This window comes from Hirundo rustica, chromosome 4, assembly GCF_015227805.2.
Source record: "Hirundo rustica isolate bHirRus1 chromosome 4, bHirRus1.pri.v3, whole genome shotgun sequence".
Classification (NCBI taxonomy): Eukaryota; Metazoa; Chordata; class Aves; order Passeriformes; family Hirundinidae; genus Hirundo; species Hirundo rustica.
In genome coordinates, this window is record NC_053453.1 from 14,572,585 (window position 1) to 14,587,900 (window position 15,316).

Genomic DNA, 15,316 nt, shown 5'->3' on the forward strand with positions numbered 1-15,316 from the left:
TCTGTAGTTTGCTTTGGAACTTGATGTATCGGGTGTTATGGATACAACGTGGTTTTTTTTTTTTTGAAGGCGTGGCAGAAAAGTCATACAGTGTTTTTTGTTCCAGGAATGTTGCTTTGCTTTGAAAGTTAACAGAGTGAAGGCGCTATTCAGCACAGATTGTTGAAACACTGTTTTTAGCTGTCTTGTCCCATTGTGACATCAGCTGTTTTATTTTTATTATTTAAATATTTATTATTTAACTGTAATTACCTATGAAGTGGCTTGTAGCTTTACCTATAGGGATGTTGGTAACTTTGTGTTTGTTTTGAGTTGGTGAAGTGTAATTATTGGACTTGTGGCTCAGAGGTGTAAAGCAACCAAATGCCCTAAACTTGAGAATATACAGCTGGGAAGACAATGTTTCTGTATGGAGGGGAAAGAAATGAAAACAATTTTCATAGCTACAGTAGTCTTGCTATGAACATATAGTAATTTGCGTTCTATAGCTATAAGAGCTGGGAGCATAAGTGAATATGTGTGGGTTTTTAAAAAGGAAATCTGGTTAAGAGAGGCAATTAAGGGTTTTTCTTTGCTGCAGACATAGCAAACCCTTTTAACTTTGTTTAAAAATAACAGAGTACCTATTTTTAAAAACTAGGCTGCTTAGAAGAAATAATGTACTTCTAGAACAGATGTACATTTGACTGGAGAGGAAGAAATTGAATGAAGCCTAGTGTTGGCATGACTGACAATTTTTTTGTCATCTGGATAGCATTGCATTACATCAGTTCTTGGCTCTATTCAAAAAATTATTTTTCTATAGTGAAGAAACATTTTTTTCCTTGCTTATTTCTGAATATATTTGTGGTACTTATTGATGCCTTTAAGAAATCAATGATAAGTTGTAATGTGAGGAAGTTCCTGAATGTGTGTACTTATTCTTCAAATATTTCACTTAATTGCATTAAATAATTGTATTTTTAAGTTATTCATTTGACTTGACAGATAGTTCTTTTTTTGTATGTGAGAGCGTGCAGAAATAATATTATTGCTCTGCAAGAAGGGGTTTTCAACTTTTGAACCAGAAATCCACTGTCATTCCTATGCCTTTATGTGGGCATTGTTGGGTCATTTGTTGATGTAATGATGCTGCTGGCAATGTTTTTGAAGCCAGGTGTCTCACAAAACTGTGCTTTTAGTAAAGTTTGACTCTGGTAGTTAAATATTAGTTACAAGTGTGCTTTCTAAAAAGAGTTGACACCAACAACATTTTTGTTGACCGATGTACTTTTCACAGGCTTGGTGTATTTGGGTATGTTGGGCTGATTGGTTGCTGGCATACAAGAGGTACCCAAATTATCTCAAAATCCCTGAGCTCTAAATGTGACAGAATTTAGGTTTGGAGGTACTCAGACAGTGGTTTTGTGGCTTGGTATTGTTTGATGGTGTTGTAGATGTTTGTTGGATTTTTTTGGCTTTGTTCAGGTTTCTGTTTGTTTTGGTTTTAATTCTTTCCCATTTTCCCCCTTGGACCTAAATAAATTTTATTCTGTAGCTTGGTAAAGCAGACGTGGCTACAGTGGTTTGGGTGGTTGGATAGCCTATATTTACCACATTACTTTTGACAGTACATTACTTTGTCAGCTGAATTCTGACACTAAAATTTCTAAAAGCAAGGTGTCTCTGAGATGCTGGCAGCACTTTTTATCCTGGCTCAGGGATACTAGGCTGCTGGGCTGTGCACTCTTCAAAAAGGCTTCCTTAAACTTTTTTTTTTTCTTCATCTGAATTTACTTATGATGGTATTTGTTTAGCACATGTGGGCACTGTTAAGCATTCAGCCATACTGCAGAAAGTTGCTACAGGAAGTGTATTCCTTTTCCTGATGCTGCCCTTGTTACATAATTAGTACCAGGCTCTGGTAAGCTTTACCCCAGCAGTGTGACTCAGCCACTCCTTACAGCTGCGAGCCCAGAGTAGGAATGATGAAGGCTGCTGAGTTTCATGCTAAAGCTATATTTTGGAGGAAAAAGCCCTCCATAATTTGGAAAAGAAATATAGGGTGTCGTTCTCTTTCTTTTGTATGTAGAGTTGCTTTCTTCATGAATCCTTACCCTCAGAAGGAAATACTTGCTGCTGAAGTGGCATCTTTGTATCCATGAGAGCCTTAGTTGTAGACATTGAGCTGGGGACGCACCAAAGACCTTTCTTTTTCGTTTTGAATTTGTGACCTCTATGTTCTTTGTGTTGTAATCATCAGATTGCCATAAATTTTTCATAATAGTAATCTATACTAGTCTTCATTATTGTTAGTGCTAGTAATAGTAATCTATACTAGTCTTCATTATTTTTAGTGCTAGTGATTGCTCTGAAACACCACCAGTGAAATGAAGATTGTGTTTCATACTTCTATGCATGAGCTTAATAGTCATAGAAGCGAAAAGATATTTTTCAATAGAAACCTTTAACTTTCAAGAATCAAGTGCAGTCATTGTAAGAGGGTCAGATTTAATATGCAGTTTAAAGGCAGTTCAGTCCTTAATTTGCTTTGTGGATATTGGACTTGGTGTATAAATATGTGTGGAGCACAGCCATCAAGCTGCAGACTGGTTGAACCCTCTGGTAAACTTCAGTTTTAGTGATGTGGAGCAGCCATCCAAACCCATAGCCACAGATGGTTCTGCTTCCTTGGAGTAAATGATCTGGTTACAGTTTTCCTTGATGGTGTATTTCTTGTGTTGGTTCAGAAGACATTTCTTTGAATTCTGATTGGCCTTTTGGAAATGTTAGGTTCACAGACCACCTGGGGAAGAAACCTGTTGATCATTTCTGAACCAGATATTGGGATGTCTCTGCTATTCTGCTGACTGTGGGGTGATGTGCAGTGTAAGCAGACAAAAAGCTGAAAGTGTATATAGGGGTTTCTAAGACTGGAAGCTACTTCTCAAAAACTGAAATGACTTAGCACCTTTTAGAGTTCCTTTTTCCTCCCTCTTACTTTAAAGGTGATAAAGGGATTTTATTTTCCAAGTTAATCCTTAAAGGGTAGGTAGCTAGTGAGTGGCTGGTTTATTTCAGCATATGTTTATTTCACATGTTCCATACAGCATGGTGTCCAGACCTTGAGCTAATGCCGATCACACTGCAGTACAGCTAAGTGCTGTGCTTCATTGTGCAGCAGAAATACTTATTTTTGCTTCTTACTCTGGAGAATGACTTGCTCATGCTCCCTAATGGGGAGAGGCACTTGCTTTGGGCTAATGGCTAGGTGGAGATCAGGTGACTGGTCCCTTTCAGCACCAGAGTGCATTTGACCCTTTCAGCACCAAAGCATGTTTGACTCCCTGATTGCTGTGACTGAGGCCTCTATTCTGTCACTTCATTGCATGGTACAGGTGTAGCTGCATTCCTGTATGGTATGAAATTAGGGTTTTACTTTTAGAAGGTCTGACTCCTTCTTTTATTTCGTGCTCATAGACCATAAATGCTTCAAGTCTTGGTTCATAAGTTATACTTTGGTACATTTGCTTAGCTCTCATTTTATCTAAGATATTGTGTTATTATCTCTCTCCTACCTTTCTGAGAGGGGTGACACATACAACAACAGATGTTAAGAAAACCAAGGCAAGTAGCACAGTAAATCAATTAAAAAAAAATCTGTTTGCCTTTGGAAAAGGCACTTCTGCTTAGTTCTATTTGAATCTGGAGGTGTGCCAGTCCAGTGCTTGGCAGGCATGTGGAAGCTTATGGTAGTGCAGATTTTCCATCAGAGATGACCTTGTCTTGAACTAGAAGTAACCAAGGCCGGTACAAATCCTGCAATACAGTTGTCTACTCTCTCTCTCTCAAAAGCAAATTTTTTCTCAAAAGTGTGGATTTCTTTGCTCACTAGAGGGTAAATTAGTTCACGATAAAACCACACGAAGAAGGTTTGTGTTGACGTGTTCATTCATGTTCTCAAGAAAAACGTTGGAGGTCTTCTAGATCTTCTGGAGGATCTGCCAGCCCTCCTGTGGGGGTGGTGTGAGGAAGGCAGCATGTGGAGCACTAGGAATTGTGTGAGAGCAGGCCTGGGTGTCTCCCCTCTGCATTTTCTTTACTTAGTAAAACTGCAGGGCCAGTGTGAGGATGCCATCTGTGTTGCACAGCCTGCTAGGCTGTTACAGAATTGCACAGAATTAATCTGAAATCACACTGCTGAACTGTGTCCTGGCTGTGGTGGCTGCCCAGAGATACAGCTATTGTACAGCTCTCGAGGAACCAAGGCAGAGCAGCAGCCTGTGGAACTGCCTCAGCCTGGCACTGCCAATGTCATCTCCAGCAGGAGCAGCTAATGGCTGTGGGATGGGAGCTGACCGGATTCAAGCTACTGAAAAGGGTAATTGTTTCATGAAATTAAATTTGTCAGTAAAAAAAAAAAAAAAAGTAGAGTTTGAGCATGGAGGAGAACTGGACAAATTTAATCATGGCAGGGGCATATTTTCTCAATTTAATTTCGTTCTAGTTTACCATTTGTTGCTTTCTCATTAAATGCAAACTGGAAGTGACAGTCTGCATCAGGAACAAAATATTTTCTGCATATGTTTTTGAATAGTTTTGTTTGCTTGTTTTTGTTTTTTTTCGGGGGATTTGTGTTTTTTTTGTTTTTTTGTTTGTTTGTTTTTTTGTTTTTTTGCATTACAGTAAGTTAGTGATTGAAAATGTAATACCTCAGAGCCCATTTGGCAATTTAGTGGCTAATTTAGCTTGATGTTTTAAGTTAAGGTTTAATGGTCATATTTAATGGCTATACATGATACGAAGGACACTAATACCTTTTTATCGGTATCTTAATAGGACTTTGGAATGAAATCTGGACCATGTAGATCCTGCTTAAGCTTTTGCCATGGTCCTTACTGTTTTGGGGGTTTTTTTTTGTTTTGTTTTGTTTTTTTAATATATGAGACTGTTTCAGGAAGTTTTATTCTCTGGTATTGTCATACTTGTATTGAAATGCCTTAAGACACCAAAAGGTTTTCAGGTGCATCAAGTAGGTAAGTGTTAGTACATGTGCAACCCATCTGCCTCACTTGTGCTTGCCAGGAGGTGTAAGTTTAGGCTGAGTAACACCTGGGCTCTGCCTGTCTTCTGTGGGCTCTGGGCACACGCACCTGCTGACAGCACTGGGCTCGGTCTAGACTGTGGCAGCTTTAGAGAAACACCAGTGGGAGCAGTGCCAAATGTTAGGTAAGAGCAATGCAGTTCCAGTCACAGCAAGGTAGTGCTCCTTGCCCTGGCTGGGTGACTGCTGTGTGCCTGTGCCCCTAGCACAGGGTGAAGCAGCTTCTGGGGGTGGGAGCTGACCCATGGCAGGGGGAAAGACTTGGTCATGTGCTGGCTTGCTGTGAGGCTCAACTGCTGAGCCGTGTCTCGTGTGCTCACTGTAAATTGTTTGTCTGTAATTGCATGTCCATTTTTCCATCTTGATACCAGTACATGTAATACTGGTGATTGATACCATTGATATGGAGTTATGCCATTAGTGATGCCCCTATTCAGAAACTCTCTGTAGGTGATGGCAGCTGCTACAAGCCTAAAGATTTGTTCCTGCACCCTTTTTGCTGTTAACAGGAGGTAAACCTGGAGTTTCTCATATGCCAGATCTTTTTGTATCCTTAAAGCTTGTTGAGAGCTGTAGTTCACATGAATGCATTCGGACATTATAGTTGTGGTCTGAAAGTGTTGCTTATCGCAGAGGAGGATTCCAGTGCCTGCAAGCAAAAATACTGAAAAGTTTATGCGAGCCGAAGCATCAGGTGTCTGAGACGAAACCTGCTTAGCTTTCTTTACTCTCTGCTTGCTCTGAAGGGAGTTTAATGGAAGTGATTTGATGAGTGTAAATTTTAGGCAGTAGTAAGATGAGGGAATTCTGATGCTGAAGTAAGGGTTGGAAGTTTGTTTTCTCCTGGTTTGGGGCAGTTTTTGTTTCCCATTGCCTGGGAATTTTGTTCCTATTGCCTGATATGCTTCACTAAGTATTTTATTAGGTGTTTCTGGATTTAATATTTCACATAACCACATGTGAAACTTAATTGTGTGAAATTTAATAGGCTTACTAATAGTGTAGTAAGAGAAGTATTGGAGAGCCTTGGGTTTACAGGTTGTTTCCTGCTCAACATAGCACGTGATTTGAATTTATGCTTTTCTGAGCAGGGTGAAAACAGGCCTTTCCCCACAGAGTCTTTTTAATGAAAAAGAACTTTGCATGGGGCTTCGGAGTAATCTTTCTTTCCAACACACAGCTTCTGGATAGTCATTGCAGTCTGAAAGATTAACCTATGATTATTTTTTTCTGCTTTGCTTTCTGTAAAACAAGAATAATTTAATTCTTTGCCCTTTTTAGATAATTCTTAGAGTTCTTGTGTGCTTTTGCTATTCTTTAGAGGTGCTGAGAAGGCATATGGTAAACACTTTGATTATTACCTTTTTTTAGACCTTACAGTTCTTCTCATGGAGATGCAAATTAAAAAAAAAAATCACTGGCTTTGTTTTTTATATGAAATGAGATTAAGGGGTGACATGATCCTAGATGGTTAGAGATTGCTAGGTTAAAATTAAATGATGGAGAAGTCTTTAAAGAAACAGGCTCAGAAGTAAAACTGTTTAGTAGCTGAAAAGGGTTGTGTATGTATGCATATATACATATATACGCATTATAGATGCATGTAGTTATTTATGTAAAAAAATAACGATTTTGGGGACAATTTTTCATCCCTAGAGGTAAACTTAGGATGCTTTTTGAAGAGATTTGATGTTATCTAGTTTAAACAGGAATCAATTCTGTAAAGACTGATGTCTTACATAACACAGGGTATTGGCCTGATGATGACTGTAGTCCCTGAGCTGCATTATCTGAGCCTGTTCTAGCTGACAATACTTTTAGCAGAACAGGGGCACAATATCTCTGCTGAGGGATTAGTTCCAGTACAATACAGTGCATTACTGTGCAACTAGTGGCTGGTTTAGCACTCCCTAACTTGACAACTTGTCCCAGTGTGCTGAGGCAGGAGAGATTTAGGGGATTAAGTTTCATGTGTGTGGCCTGGAGGTGCTGCGAAGTACAAGTAAACAAGAATTGGGTGTGTTCCTGCTTTGGAGAGGAGAGGGAAGGATGTAAAGCAAAATGTTGTTTGGGAAGTTGCCACATCTAAGGAGATGTGATTGGAAATAGGTAGAAAACACCCGATTGTCTGCAATTAAGAGAGTAGCCTGAAAAACGGGTGGGGTGGGGCCATTTAGAAGACAAAATTGGTGAAGTCAAATTGGTTCTGGGGAAAAATCACAAGTGGCAGACTGCCAGACCACAGGCTGGGCAAGGAGAGATGACCAGAATGAACTTTCACATTTTTGAAGTGTGGGTGCTGCCTGCTTTGCTGACAGAAGTGACCACATTAAGACGTGAGAGTCAAAAATGTTTGGCTGTAAGCAGAAAAAAAACCACTTTCCCAATTCATGTGTGGGATGGAGAAGGAGGAGATGTTCCTATAGGTAGTGCTGGAGCAGAATTTGACTTGCATGAGGATTTCTGTTTGCTGGACCACACATTCAGTGCAAATGGTAAGAGTGAGAGTCTTGATGTTTGAATGATGCACTCACACTGTTTGTACGTGGCCAGAAATCAGGTGGAAGGGGCGAAATCTCTTGCTTACTCATTGAGGACGTCACATTGGCTTCATGGCAAACTTACCAAGAGAGCTGTTTAGATTTCAGAGCATGAAGTATCCCTTGAGGAGACCTCAGGTTGGGTGATGAAGGATTCTTGTCTGCACATCTCTTTTGGGGGAAGATGTAATTCAAGCCTGATGCAGTCATGATCTGTTTCTCCTATGTCTCAACTCCATAGCAGAGTGGGACATTGTGTAAGACCAATGACAGAATGAGAAGGGAGTCTGTCTTTGGCGTGAGGCTTCCCTGTGGTAGCGAGTCTTGCTTTGTTTTTCCTTTGTGTTGCATAAGTGCTGGCGAAATGCTGCTTTTTCTCCTAGCACTGCCTTCAGAATTAGTGGTAAGTTAGGGAGGAAGGACACCATCATCCCTGCTGGATGTCTGAATGTTGTGTTACATCCCGGGGACGTGACTGAGCTGGTAAGAAGCTGCTAGCAGTGACACAGGTACCGCTCAGCTCAGCTGGTCTCTGGAGTGGTGTCTTGCTGTGGGCTGCTTATGCTGTGCTGATATGTACAGGCTTGCTGTTGTGCAGCACAGCTTTGGGAGGTGCTGCCTGGCTGCAAGGCAGGACCTGGTCAGGATTCTCATGGGAAGTCTCTGCTGAGCGACATCGAAACTGCTCACTTTACAGTGCTGTCATCACTGTAATAATTATCATGCAAATCATTGATATTTTAGGCATGCTGTTCCTTTTCAGGGTCACTCCGCCTTTACTTAGTGGTAGAAAGGAGAAATTTATTTGGCACCTGTCGTAATTGCATCAGTTCATCAGTGTAGAAAATTAATTTTTTTTCAAGCGTAGGATGAAAACATATGAAGAAATGCTTAAAAAAACCAAACTTGTCAACTTCATTCTGCAAGCTGATCCTAAAAGCCTTTTGAAACCGGGGACGGATTGTGTTTTTCAGATGCACTAAAGTTTGCTTCATGTTGAAAATGTGTTTTCCATCTAGATTTCCAGAAGAGATCTTCCTAAGCTTTTTTGCTCTGGAAGTTAATGAGACATACCTCTGGAGCTTTGCAGGCCCTCAGAGTTCATTCTTGTAAGGACAATTGATGGCCTCTGTACTGTGTGCACTGGATTAGTAAAAGAATAAGCGTGCTTAGTCTGAAAAACGAGCTTGCCCTCTGACTGACTTCATGGCAGTAAAAGAAGGCAGCAGAATAACCTACTGAGTAGGCATTTTCTAAATATTGTTTAAGACAGCAAGCTGCAGTGTTTTATGTACTCAACCTACCAGTTGTATAGAATGCTTTTAGAAAAGGCATATGATTAATTTTTCTTTGAAGACTTTCTCTACCTAGAAATAAAAGCTATTTTATTACCAAAATTTCCTTAATTTAGAAGGAAGTAAATGTATTACGAGCCTCTGTATACATTTATCAGATTCTGTGTTTAGTCAGCGCTGGTACAAATGGATCAAGTTGGTTGTTATTGAAGGAGTTATGTAAATCCTGTATTACTTTTAGCATTCTTATTTCATTTAAAGAAAAATCCTTATGATGTTTTTAGAGAGACAGTATGACCTATATTACACACTTTGTGTCCTTAAATGCAAATACTAGTTGTAGAATATTTATGCCTATTTTGCACATAGTATAATCTTTTCTTTAATGATTTTTTTCAAAGATTTGCTTAATTTTCACTTTACACTAGGGGGTAAGCTGACAGGGGTAGTACCTCCTGATCATTATTGAAGTTTCCATACTGGAATTAATGTGTGGAAAGCCTTACAGATAAATTAAGGTTAGTCTCTAGTGTCACACATGGGATATAATGGAACCCTCAGAACGAAAAATCTGAAAAATATTCCTGACAGCAATGTACTTTCCTGGATGAAAAATTCCAAATCTGCAATAAAAGTAAATGCATCATGCTCTGTGAGATTTATTTTTTTGGTAATTTTTTTTTTTTTCCTAGTAGGATATTTCTAACTTCATCTAAAGTGTACATAATTAGTCTGCAGCAGTCCACTCAGTTGTTGGAGACAAGCTCTCCCTGTATCAGCAGGTGTTGGCACAGTCACAGTAGATCAGCAGGTAGCTTTGGGTCCTTATGCTCCCATTAGATTTTGGAACAAGTTTTGTGTGTTTGGAGTCAAGCATTTTGGCTTCATTTCCTCTGAAGGGGGTGTAAATTGTACACACTGAAACTGCTCTGTGATGCAAACCAACATGTGATATCTGAAGGTGTTGGGGAATTTGCTTCAAGGCAGCGCAGCTGCTCTAAACAGAGCATTAATGTGCATGTGGCCCTTAAAGCATGGAATATGAGATGAATATGTGCCTTTAAGTATACTCTGTGCATGCAGATCTTTCACACTGTGTAACTGAAACTAGCCACACTGAAGCTTTATATAAAATATTCTACGATTCTGCCTGTATGCAGCTGTACTGCTACTTTTTTCATTCTTATTAGCCTTCCTTGTCACGTCTTTTAAGCTGCACACATTTTGGTGTGGGTTTTGTTTGTTTGGGTCTGGGTTGGTTTTTTTGGTGCTGCTTTGGGAACTTGGAAATATTTTTTTTTTTTTTAAAGGTAGCTTTTTAAACAAATTATTAGTTACTTATAGCTAGAACAGTGTGTTAAGTGGGCCAGAGTTTTTCTTCTTGATAGTTAATCATTAGACCAATTGAATCACAAACTTCTGCAGTCATTATTAGTCATGAGGCCAGTACATGAATTCAATTTTGATGAGGCTGGAAGAGTATTAAGAATGCAGAGGAATTAATAAAATGATAGAATATAAGAAGTTCAAACTATATTCTACAAGTTATTTTGTAAAATAAGAAACTGAACAAACTAAAATAAAAGCTGAGATTTGCCTGAGAGGGGAAATAATGAGGAATTTAGAGCTTGTTAAATATTGTTCTTTTCCTGTTTGAAGGTATACTTCTTCACTGAAACTAAACATTTCACAGAAGCATTCTGGCTTTCTAAAGCTCCTTTTCTGACAAAGGGAAAAAAGAAATGTGAGCCTTTTCCATGCTGTCATTGCTCTCACAGCAAGGAGGCTTTCATTTAAGATACCACAGAATATTCTGATTTAGTAGGGATCCATAAGGATCTTCAAGTCCAGCTCTTGAGTGAATACAGGAACTGAACCTGCAACCTTGGCATCACTGGCACCATGCTCTAATCAACTGTGCTAGGTGTTGGTGAGTCCTTGCTCCCAAATTGCTATTTAAACTATCCTGTATTTTTTTCACATTTAACTAGCTTGTTAAAAAAAAAAAAAAAAAGTAAAATTACTGTTTTTACAATGATAGCATGCAGAACTTTGATAAAACTGGAAATGTCTATTTCCAAGTCTGAAACAACATATGCAATACTGAAGAGTGACTTTTGTAATATGCATACAGAAACATTCAGACCTCTAGGCAGGTCATCAGCTTGAAATAGGTGAACCTTCAGAAAAGATGGTGTCATTTGCATGAGCGGTTTTATAGCTGTGCTTCTGGTACAGTCACTATTGTGGCTCAGACAAGCCAAAATCTTCTGGCTTGATGAAGAAAAATTCTGACTTCTCAGTCATTAAGGAGTTCTCAGATTTCTTGTTTATATTGTGTATTCCTCCTCTTTTTGATGATGAGAATTTATGATAGTTCTTTTTATCTCTTCCAAAACAGGATTAGACCACAGTTAGCCAAAGAGAAGATTGAAGGATGCCATATTTGTACATCTGTCACACCTGGTGAACCTCAAGTGTTCTTGGGAAAAGATAAGGCCTTCACTTTTGATTATGTCTTTAACATTGACTCACAGCAAGAAGAGATCTATGTACAGTGCATAGAAAAGCTGATTGAAGGTTGCTTTGAAGGTTATAATGCCACTGTCTTTGCTTATGGCCAGGTAAGCTTCACAACTTTATTTTAAAGTGTTTATTTTGGAATAAACAGTTTTTTGCAACTGATTTTTCTCTTAAATTTCTGAATGTATTAATCTGGGTTTTAGCATCTTGGGTTTATTTTCAATGAGTTATCCTGTGGGAGAGTGTTGAGTTTATATAAATCTCTGTTTAGACTGTCAGTTTTAATGAAAAATATATGTAGGTCACAGGTCTGAATTTAATAGTAATGCTGAAAATAGTATCAGTCTGTATAATTCCTGAATTCACCTCAATGCAGCAATACAAATTATTGACTTAATCACTTGAACTATAGAGGTAGGTTGTACTAAGACTCTTTTCTGAGCAACTTTTCAACCCACTGCATTTTTAGAGACTTTTGGGCATAGGAGCTTTTTAAAAATAGATCCTGGGGAACTTCAGGCCACATTGTTTACTTGTGGGCAAAATGTAGAGATCAGATTCCGAAGTCAGAGAACTTTTCATAGAGAACACACCCTCTTAGTACACTGGGCACACTCGAAGCTGAGCACAGTGTAGAGAATGTGTTATTGTCTTATGAATATTCCCTTATGAGCTGATTGCATTAAATTTGGTCTTGGATGCTGAGTTTCACCACTGTGAGGTGTTGCATCTCAAGTTAGCCAGGTGAAGTCTATTCCTAGTCAAACAAAGCAGTTTGCAGATCCAGTTTAGCAGATTATGTTCAGCTGTGTGATCCTATCTTTGTCTTAGACTTGACCCACTAATTAAGTGAAAACACTACACTACCTTGTCTTCTATTGGACTTCACATTTAATTAGATTATCTTCCAAGTGAAGCTGGAGCTTGTATTCTTTCGTATAAAGTGAGGACAATGGGAATATAATACCCAAGCTATTCAGACATCTTAATTTAGGGAGTCATTTGATCTACTTCAGTAAAGAATTGCAAATGGTACTTTTACCTCCAAAATAAATGCTTTAATTACCAGCCTTGGTTGGAAACATTAACTGATATTTTGACCTAGTGATGATAGCTCAAGGCTGATGTAAGCTGGTTAGAGAAAGTTTCTAGGGGACGGGTTATGAAAGATTGAACTGCTCTCTGCCTTCTTGTATGTGATCTCTGGATAAACAGTAGAGTTTGTCCAAATTCTGCTGTTTATTTATTTTTCAAAGTGACCTGTTGTGTGTATTAATATTGTAAAGATGGCAGATTGATGTGAACACTAGTGTTTGCAGACTGTATTTCTATGATGATTTGGTACTATCAACATTTGCTAATGATGAGTTTTTCAAATTAGACAGGTGCTGGCAAAACATACACTATGGGCACTGGATTCGATGTCAACATAACAGAAGAGGAACAAGGCATTATATCACGTGCTGTTAAGCACCTTTTCAGATGTATTGAAGAAAAAAAACAAGGTGCTATTAAACAAGGACTTCCACCTCCAGATTTTAAAGTGAATGCACAGTTCTTAGAGGTAAATATGATCCACATTTGTGGGTGTACCTTTGTGGGGGTTTTGGTTTTTTTGTTTTGTTTCTTGTTTTTTTAGGAAACAAAATAAATATTTTTTCTGGTTGCTTCTGTTAATTTTTTTTCTGAGATGTTTTGAATTTATCTTCAAGATTTCAAAAGGAAAATTTATAGGATTTGATTCAGCTCTTGAATTTATGAAAAATTACCTTATTGCAATTATTTTACTACTTCCCTTCATAGTGTTATTTTGAAGTATGGAAACAGTTATGTTTGTCATCATTTGTCCCTTTCTGTTGGTAGGGCTTGTTGCTCGTGCCTGTTGGTAATTCTTGATAAAACTTCAAAACAAGAAATTATAAAAAAATCTCTAATCATCTCTTTGTGGCTTCAAGTCATGACCATGATTTGCGTGGTTTTATCACTTTGCCATAGATTTCTTTAACTTTCAAAATCTGTTCAGAAGACTTTCTTTCACCAAAGAAGAAACATAGCATGAAAATACCTCTTTCTGCAATTCCCACTGGTTTTGGATTCAGCTTCTTTGTCACTGTTCCCTTGTTTCTAAGACCCAGAGAAAAAAAAGCCCTTGGTCAATACTGTGGCAGAGCTGCTCCCCTTGTGTTTTCTTGTAGACACAGTTCCTGGTAAAGGGACCATAACATCTGTGATCTTTCTGACCTGCAGCAGCTGTTGCTTTATGCCTTGTAGGTTTTATACTGTGTTTCCTGACTGTGGAACTGTTTTTTAAATTGATTGTTTTGGGTGTACTGTATTTACATTTACTACCAACCTGCAAAATCTGATACTTTAGGCACATAGAGAGGCAGAATCAGTTTTAGGAAGAGCATGTGTAAAGTTATTTTGCTTACTTCAGTATGTAGAAATTTATCTATTTTAGGGGTGGAAACCCCCACTTTTATGTTACCCATGAGAAAAGCTGTTGATTTTATTACTGCTGAAGTAAACTAAGTACTTTAATCATAGATTCCTCTAACTGTTTTAAAGATTAACAAGCTGGCATTAGTTTTATATTGGTCTAGGTTTCTTGCTGCTACCCTTACGCAGAACTTTTTGTTGCTCTGGCTAATATTTGCCTTGAGCATGTGCTGTGGGAATGCTCTGCTCTGTGCATCAGGGAGCTGCAGCTTTGCTTGGGCAGCTGCAACATGAGTAGCATAAGGAGCAGTAACCAGTGTGGTTTCTGAATTGATTGTGTTTTTCGACATAACATTACGAGTATGACTGAGTCCCAAAATACAGGGCAGTGGTTAAATGTTACAGTGAGAATGGTATGAAGAATTGCAGCCATTACGATGTCTTTCAGCTGAACTGTACATACTGAAACCTATCTTGTTTATCTAGAGAAAGGTTAAGTTATGTATATAATAATTTCTCCCTTAACAAAATGTCAATGTAGATTTGTTCTTTCACTGAGGCTTTCCCAGAAGGAGCTTTTTCCAATTAGTTTGATATTATACATTATTCTTGTATCAAAAAGAATCCTAGTCCTCCCATCCTATCTACCATTAGAACTGAAATACATAAACAATAATTTAGTCATTGGACAAGTTGAAGCAAGATTGTACTTTTGGAATAACTTTGAAGTCTTACAGCTGGATAACTGTTGGGAACAGTGACTTCTGTTTGCTACTTTCTTGCCTTTCTTTAGTCGGCTGCCGTCTGCCTCTCTTAACTCTTTGCTTTCCTGCTTTTTCAAAAGACAGCCATATGCAGTCCCATCCAGTTGCAGGTGCATTATCAGGATCTGCTCTAAATTGTGGCATCAGTTTGTTTGAACTTATGAAGGTAAAACATTAGGAAGAACATTCCTACACAGAATTTCTATGCCTAATAATTAAATATAATTCCTTTTTTTATAAAAATATATAAAGGATTAAAAGCATCACATTCACGAATGCTGAGCTTTTTCTTCACGGGGTGACTTTGTGTTTTTGAGAGGAGAAATTCACTTACTTTCAGTGTTGTAAGAAAGTACCTTGTGTGAATACAGATCGTTGTGGTGGTTTCTTTGTTACCTAGGAATTTTGATCAGGAATTGAATTAGTCTGGGCTGAGCTTTGCTGACATGAATTAGCATACCTAAATTAAAAACACTTGACATGTTCCAGTGTACACAGGCAGAGACTTGAGATTTCCAGTGGGATAGTGTTTTTCCTGAGTGGATTGCCTGTTGTTTCCCCCCTGATATCTTCAATTGGATTAAATGCTTTGCATAATGCTCAGAGCATTCTTATGGAGTACAAAAGCCCTGCTCAAGAAGCCATGCCATAGCATTTTTGGACTGATGCTTG

General features: G+C 38.4%; 1 protein-coding gene across 9 annotated transcripts in view; it reads left to right on the top strand.

Moving 5' to 3' along the window:
• KIF21A (kinesin family member 21A) overlaps positions 1-15,316 on the top strand; it is an 86,496-nt gene that overhangs the window by 17,442 nt on the left and 53,738 nt on the right. For all 9 annotated transcript variants that reach the window (XM_040063522.2, XM_040063524.2, XM_040063523.2 and 6 more), the window contains exons 2-3: positions 11,320-11,542; positions 12,823-13,005. In XM_040063522.2, the coding sequence (XP_039919456.1) occupies positions 11,320-11,542; positions 12,823-13,005 (406 nt within the window). The remainder of the gene's footprint in view (positions 1-11,319; positions 11,543-12,822; positions 13,006-15,316) is intronic.